Raw genomic sequence first — 8260 nt, 5'->3', positions numbered from 1 at the left:
TGGTATTTCCAGCCTTGATTGTTTTTGTAGAACTTTCAAGCGTACGTGAGCGAAGTTTCCAAAAGCAAATAAACATTGTCGCAAAGTGTACCCACTAGCCACCATTAAACGCGCGAAAAGGTGGATTGTAGTTTCAAACAAGTTAAAATCAACCTATTTACGGGCAATTCATTTAAGAGTGTGGGTCACCGTTTCAATGCGTGACAAATCATAACGTTCGTAACGCACATCGAAAGGGAAACATTTTCAAAACGACTCCTATGTTTTGACCGTTTTTGACACTTTCCATTCTGCAACGAATTTTTGCATCCAGTCGGTTGTATTTTAATTTTATTTATACTAAGAGCCAGCTTTTTACTTAAAAATGACAATAAACGGTGTGAGATAAGTTTCGTACGTTGAATCGGCTAATTCGTGCATAGAGTTTGTGTTTGTGTACTGAACAAAAAGTAGTGTTTTAAAACGTGTTAAAAATGAATTCCCGGATCACGACACCAAAGATCAATCGTTATGGTTCTTCTTCGAGATTAGCCACTCCGGTGGCACAATCTCGTTTAATCAAATCCACCATGAGCAGCTCACTGCTAACGGCAACCGGCGGTAAACGAGGTAATATAAATGCATCGAGCAGCGAAAGTTTAAGCTATTCTCCATCGCCAGCACTGAAGACACCGAAGAATGCATCCGCTCTTTTTGCCAGTACCAAATCGAAATCGTCTATTGCTCTTAACAGTTGCATGACACCTTCGTCGCTGTTCCGTGGAACTGCGTCTGCAACATCATTAAAAGCGGGTAGCTCGAACTTTGGGACTCCAAAATATAAGTTAAAAAATACCAAATCTCAACCTGACGGTTTTACCCGAAAAACACCCGAATGCTTTTCAAAAGTTTCATTCGATAGTCCACGAGTAGGACGTCAATCAGCTATGCTAGATGAATCTGCTAAGTCGCTTAAAGACGGCTCGAATGGTGAAATAAGTAATTTGAAAGTAGCGGTAAGAGTGCGGCCACTTTCGGCAAAAGAATGCTTAGATTCGGTTGCCAATATAGTCCGCGTGAAGGACAATGATGTCACTGTAAATGCTGGAAACACAGCCGATAACTCCGCAGGAGTGGAACACTGTTTTCAATACGACCACGCTCTTTGGTCTTGCAACGCGGAAGATCCGGCTTACGTTGGACAGGTTGGTGTCTACAACGACCTAATGCAACCGTTACTGGACAAAGCATTCGAAGGCTACAATGCGTGTCTATTTGCGTACGGTCAAACTGGATCCGGCAAAAGCTACAGCATGATGGGTCTAGATTCGGATGATTTAGAAATCAGTCCGGAGGCCGGCATTATTCCACGCTTCTGTCAGGAATTGTTCACCCGAATTGAATCTGTCAAAGATCAACTGCATGTTGAAGTCGAAGTGAGCTACTTTGAAATCTACAACGAAAAAATTCATGATCTGTTGGCCGTATCCACTACGGATGGAGTCTGTTCGGTGACCAATTCAAACGTTAAGAAACCACCGTTAAAAGTTCGCGAGCACCCAATATGGGGACCGTACGTTGTCGACTTGAGCACTCATCCGGTGGATTCGCACTCGGCACTTCGCAATTGGCTTGCGGTCGGTAACAGTCAACGTGCCACGGCAGCAACCGGTATGAATGATAAAAGTTCCCGTTCCCATTCCATCTTTTCGGTTGTTCTAAACTTATCGGAAATCGGAGAACCATCTGCTGGGTCGGCAGAACGAAGTGAGGGTGGCAAAAACGTTCACCAGACGAAGCGCAGCAAGATTAGTTTGGTGGATTTGGCTGGCTCGGAACGGGTGAGTCATACCTGTGCCAGCGGCGAACGACTTAAGGAGGGAGTCAGTATTAACAAAAGTTTGTTGACGCTGGGCAAAGTTATCTCATCGTTGGCGGAGTGCAAGAAAAACCCGGCGACGTACATTCCTTATCGGGATTCGGTGTTAACGTGGCTGCTGCGGGTGAGTACGACTGCATTTTGATAAAACGTTTATTGATTTTTAGTACTATTTTTTGTCATTATTTGTTATCAAACACATTATGCTATGGTAGAATTCCATCGGTGAATTTACTGATTGGAAGCGCTCGCCAAATCCGTTTGTGATGAGTGCACCTGCAGACGAGAGCACATTTTGTGCAACATGGTCTGGCACGAGTGGTTTTCGCTGAAAAATCGAATTAGTCACAGTTGGCTTGCTTATAAACAATATCGACAACAAATTGATAACTTATAACTTACCCGGTTGCCTTCGGTCTTCCGGTTTCGTCTTGCTTGACGAGGACGAAAAAAGATGGTTCCACTTCATGCTGCTTGATTTTGTGCTAATTGCTGTTTTATCGATTTATTTTCTGATCCACAAAAGAGAATGTTCTGCTCTAAGTCTGAACACCGAATAACTTGTACATCAAATGCGAGATAAGAGAACGCCTTGCTACTCCTTCAATGAGAAAGTTTTCGTAACCACAGTAGGTACTTCTTTTTATCGCAGTTTGTGGCATTTCATTGCATGTGGCGCGGCACTGGAGGGTCGATAGCTTCTGCGATATCAATGACCAAACATCCGGTGACATTAGTGGTATGCGAATGACTGCAACTTGAAATGTATTGCCTCCGGCATGGTCTTGTACTGCAAAAAGCAATAAATATTGTACGTTTCAATAAGTGAATCATATAGAATATGCTCTTTCCCTTGTATTATAACTGCTTCTAAAACTTTGGCTACACAACCGTTCTTGTTCTTTTCATTTAAAATGATCGTTCATTGTCCGATTGTCAGCTGAGTATAAAGGGCGTTTTTCAACATTATCGTAAGGGTTTTGGCCGAAGGGTTCTAGAATTCTATGGAATGTAAACTATGGAATCTATGGAATGAGCCTAAATAATGGACTTATAAACGAATATTTAAAAATTCGAAATCTCTTGATTTTCTAAAAAAAACTAAAGGAAACTTTCCGATTCTCCGAATTTAATTTGAAAAAAAAACTCCGTTAAAAACTTGGAAACCAAATAATTCGCACCCTATATTTCAGCCAAAAATTTTCAAATTCCTGCAAATTTCATCTTAATTAACGCATCTAACAAAATGTGTGTACATTTTATTGTTTATTTGAGAAATTTCAATTTTTAATGAAAATATGTGGTGCACAGAATTAGGCGTAGAAAAGTTTTGAAAAGTTTTTTCAAAAAATTTGCATTGTATAAACTGCAACTGTGCATAGAATATTTTTAAATTATTTACTTCTTGTTAATTAATTGATTATCTATTACTGACGCCACATGATCGGTCCTTACTCGTTAGTTTTTCGGCTGTAGCTTCATAAGGAAGAATAGTTCCATGGTGAGTGTCACGAGTGGAGTGTCACCGAGACGTGCACAAAAAACACATTAATTGATCTATTGTTTTCTGATCAATGACGTCCGGTCCGTCCGGAAAACCGTGTTCGTCTGCGATAGCTAGTCTCGATCGACTGTATCGTATACTCCTTTGAAATCTATAAAGGTGAATTGTGCGTGGACGTGCGTGGACACAGATTGTGTTCGCGACATGAAAATTTGATCTGTTGTGGCGCGAGATCCCACAGATCCCGCTTGATAGCATCTTTTAACGGGTGTCAACTAAAATTTTGCAATTTTTTTCGCAAGTTATGAAAAAAGACAAACATACGTGAAGAAAATCTGATTTACAGAAATTGAAGATACATTGTCCATTGTTGAAATAAATTAGTATACATTTGAAAGCGGTCCGTAATCGGCTGTTCAGCGAAGCTTCCGTTTGATGTCGGAACAGGAGCGTTGTACGGCCGTCATGTCAACTTTGCGAATGCATCTCTTGATTCTACCAATCAACTGTTTGCAACACGTGACTATTCAGTTATTTTTGCACACCAAGGAACTCAAAATCCCGATGAAATCTTCGATTGGGCGCACTGAGACAGATTTGTTGGGTCGTGGCTTTTGGGTGCAAATGGGATCGAATGGGTGCTTAGGAGCGATTGTGTTTTTTTTTGCGTGATGCGATGATGCACTATCCGGCCAAAAAACGTATTGTCCATCTGCATGATGTTTTTGTAGAAACGGGTTCAAAATTTTCTTCAAACATTCGTCTGGTGCACATCTTAATTGATTGGCAAACCAGAGGGTTAGTTGTTCAAGGCACGAGAAATGGAACGATGTCCTTCTACGTCCATAATTTCCTCGAGCATGGAAGATTGGAAAAGTTATTCCAATCCATAAAAAAACTACTTCCTGTGTTTAAATAATCTTCGTCCAATAAGTATCCTAAGCTCATTTTCTAAAGCTTTCGAAAAAATCCTTAAGTGTCAGATCCAGGAGTACGTTAACATATTTAACCTACTCAGTCCTCACCAATCAGGTTTTCGTTCAGGACACAATACTACCTCGTCCCTATTTAAGGTGCACAATGATATTCATAAAGTTATTGATAGAAAAGGAGTTACTTTTTTGCTTATGATTGATTTTTCCGAAACCTTTGACAGGATCTCTCTTATTCTTATTCTTATTCTTATTAATACCGTTACAGCCACAATAAAGGATTCCTGGAAATAATTTCAATTATTTCTAAGCAAAGAAATAATCTGAATTATTTTCTTGTCAGTATTGACATTTGTAAAATATCCTAAATATATCACAAATGTCAAATCAGCCAGGCCAACTGTGAAGCATTGCCGCAAAGACGATTCTGTGAATTGTATCTGGTATGAATATATTATTCATACATAAATACATTTCTGAATCAACAGGGGAAGAAGAAACGGGGACGTCTCGTACCAACCGCTTCTGATTAATTATTAGTGATTGAGCTTTTTTCGTTTGGAGTATTTAGCTAGTAATGGTTAAATAATACTCCGGACCCTCGGGGATGAACTTATGGTATTTAGACCAAAAGCCAAGCTGCAATATTTCTTTTATTTTCTAGCCAAGCTCTAGCCTAGCTTCTAGCCAAGCTTTATTTCTATAGCCAAGCTTTTATTTTCTTTATACATAAATGACCTTCCATCTGTGCCTGCATAATTCACATGTTTGCAGATGATGTTCAATTATACCTCTGTTCAATTGATTCATCTATTGAAGAAATAACTCATTTAATCAATAATGATTTAAGGAATGTGTCGCTATGGTCATCAAGGAATCTACTTCCTATAAATTCAAGTCAAAAGCTATGTTCATCACTAGACGACAGATACATATGAATGCCATACCAAACCTAACTATAAATAATGATATAATCGAATTTGTTGATAGGGATCCTAATCTTAGTATAATCTTTAAAAATAACTTGGAGTGGGAGTCCCAAGTAAATTCTCAGTGTGGGAAAATTTATGCGGGATTAAGGCTTTGGAAACTCACGGCTAGTATGTTACCGGTATCAAAAAAATTAAGCTTTTTGGTTCCCTCTTGAAGCCGCACTTTTCCTATGGATTAGAATTGATGTTGAACGCTTCCGCTGCAGCATTAGATCGATTAAGAATTGCGTTAAATCACTGTGTACGCTGGGTCTTCAATTTATCGCGATACGCCAGAGTTACACACCAACAACCCCGGCTACTGGGCTGCTTATTTTATGACTTTCTTAAACTGAGAACCTGTGCTACCTTTTTTAAATTTATACATCAGGAACCAAACTACTTACTTGAAAAACTACAACCCTTTAGAAGCTCTCGAGTAAAACACCACGTTGTACCGCAGCATAACTCCTCTCACTACGGTAGTACCTTTTTCGTTCGTGCAATTACCTTATGGAATCGACTTCCTTCTAATATTCAAGCTGTGCAATCAGCTATAAAATTCTACAGTGAGTGGAATGGTTTGGTAGGGGGAATTAGATGGAGTGGATTGAGTATTGAGTTGTGTATAGGATTATAATTAAATTGTAGTAGTTTTTTTGGAAATGTGGTATGAACAACAATGATGCCGATTGTAGAAATTAATAAGAGTTCACTCTTACTCTACAAGTATGTGAATAAATAAATACAAATACCAATAATTTTGGCTGATCGTCCTCTGCTTTGCTTACGATTAGTTATTGGGCATCTTAGGATATAGTAAGACTGGTAAACGGCTGAATAATGCGTACTGCCGGTGCCTTGTGCACGTGTAGGCATAAAATAGACCCTACAGTGGTTCATAGCCTCTTATTCAGCAACTCCTATTCCTACCTCCTCGTGGTACCAGCCGGGATACGAGCAACTTTGGTGGAGATCGGGTAACCAACCCCGGTGGAAGCCAAGGCCGTATGCTGACAGGAAAGGACGGCTCTTTCGAGCTTCGTTGGCCCTCCGGCGAAACAGGGGTTGGTGTAGCAGGCTTTGCAAGCCGTCACCTCGAAAAATACTAAAGCACGGAACGAAGAACAAATAAATTCTTACTGGAACAATCGGAATAGACCCGCGCGACGAAAAAGGACTATGGATTGGAAACTCGGGACGTGGAACTGCCGATCTCTCAACTTCCAAGGGAGCACTCGGGTACTCTCCGACGTATTGAAGAGCCGCAAATTCGACGTCGTAGCGCTGCAGGAGGTGTGCTGGAAGAGCTCAGCGGTACGTACGTTCAGAGATGGACATACCATCTACCAGAGCTGCGGCAACACACACGAGCTGGGTACAGCTTTCGTAGTGATGGGCGAAATGCGGAAACGGGTGATTGGGTGGTGGCCAATCAATCTTTGAATGTGCAGGTTGAGAATCAAGGGCCGATTTTTCAATACAAGCATCATCAACGTGCACAGCCCTCACCTCAGAAGTACCGATGACGACAAGGATGAATTCTTCGCGCAGTTGGAGAGTGAACACGACCGCTGCCCAAAATATGATATCAAGATCGTCATCAGGGATTTCAATGCTTAGGTCGGCCAGGAGGAGGAATACAAACCGGTGATTGGAAGGTTCAGCGCACACCAGCGGACCAATGAAATGGGCCTAAGATTTATCGATATTGCCGCCTCCAAGAACATGGTCGTACGTAGTACCTTTTTCCAGCACAGGATCCATCACAAGTACACCAAATCAGACAGGATCACGGATCGACCACGTTTTGATCGACAGTCAGCACTTCTTAGACCTTATCGACGTCAGATCGAAGCGCTAACGTTGAATCGGGCCACTACCTAGCGATGGTTAAGGTGTGCCCAAGACTCTCTGTGAGCAACATTCGGTACCGACGCCAGCCTCGGTTAGATTTCGCGCGGCTGAAGCAGCCACACGTCGCCGCAAACTACGCGCATTCACTCGAGGACTGTTGGAACACTATCAAAACACCCATCAGCAGTGTAGCGGAGAGCTCCATCGGGCATGTGGCACAAAATCAGCGGAACGATTGGTTTGACGAGGAATGTAGGAGGGTGATGGATGAGGAGAACGCTGCGCGGGCGGCCAAGATGCGCAGTGCCACACGCCAGAACGTGGAAAGACACAAACAGAAGAAGATGCAGCGAAACCAAATCTTTCGGTAGAAAAAGCGCTACCTGGAAGAGCAGGGATATGCAGAGTTGGAGTGGCTGCATCGTTCTCAGGAAACGCGAAAGTTCTACCAGAAACTGAACGGATCCCGCAAAGGCTTTGTGCCGCGAGCCGAAATGTGTCGGGATAAGACAGGCAGTATTCTGACGGACGATCGTGAGGTGACCGATAGGTGGAAGCATCGCTTCGACGAACACCTGAATGGCGCCCAGGCGGAGAACCATGGCGGCAGGGAGAGCGATTTCGACAGGGTACCAAAAGGGGAAGAGGTGCCAGCCCCAACGATGGGCTGGGAAAGATGGCATCGGAGCGGAGTTTATTAAAATGGGACCAGACTATGTCGAAGGTCGGTCTACAACGGATCAAATTTGCCGCAGTGTAAATCCTCCAAAAGGGCCGTGAATACAAAGTTCCCACGCATCATTTGTTCGTTGACTTCAAAGCCGCATATGATACCATTGACCGGAAAGAGCTGTGGGAAATCATGGACGAGAACAGCTTCCCCAGGAAGCTCATCAAACTGATTAAATCTACGATGGATGGTACACAGTGCTGTGTTCGGATTTCGGGTGGATTGTCAAGTTCATTCGAATCACACAGAGGGCTTCGTCAAGGTGACGGTCTTTCATGCCTGCTGTTCAACATAGCGCTACAAGGTGCTTTGCCGATGACATGGATATTATCGGCAGAACATCTGTGGCGGTGGCTGAACAGTACACCAGACTAAAGCGCGAAGCAGAAAAGATTGGGTTAAAGGTAA

The 8260-nt window shown here is 42.4% G+C and overlaps 1 protein-coding gene across 1 annotated transcript in view; it reads left to right on the top strand.

Annotated features, from left to right (window-relative positions):
- The first annotated feature begins 470 nt into the window (after positions 1-470).
- The window catches only part of LOC128740902 (kinesin-like protein KIF14), a 46596-nt gene continuing 38806 nt past the window's right edge, over positions 471-8260 (top strand). Inside the window, exon 1 of the mRNA XM_053836478.1 lies at positions 471-1982. Coding sequence (XP_053692453.1) covers positions 474-1982 — 1509 coding nt within the window. The 5' untranslated portion in view covers positions 471-473. The remainder of the gene's footprint in view (positions 1983-8260) is intronic.

Source organism: Sabethes cyaneus, chromosome 3, assembly GCF_943734655.1.
Source record: "Sabethes cyaneus chromosome 3, idSabCyanKW18_F2, whole genome shotgun sequence".
Classification (NCBI taxonomy): domain Eukaryota; kingdom Metazoa; phylum Arthropoda; class Insecta; order Diptera; family Culicidae; genus Sabethes; species Sabethes cyaneus.
Note: the sequence above shows the minus strand (reverse complement) of the source record. Positions and strands in the feature narration are given on the sequence as shown.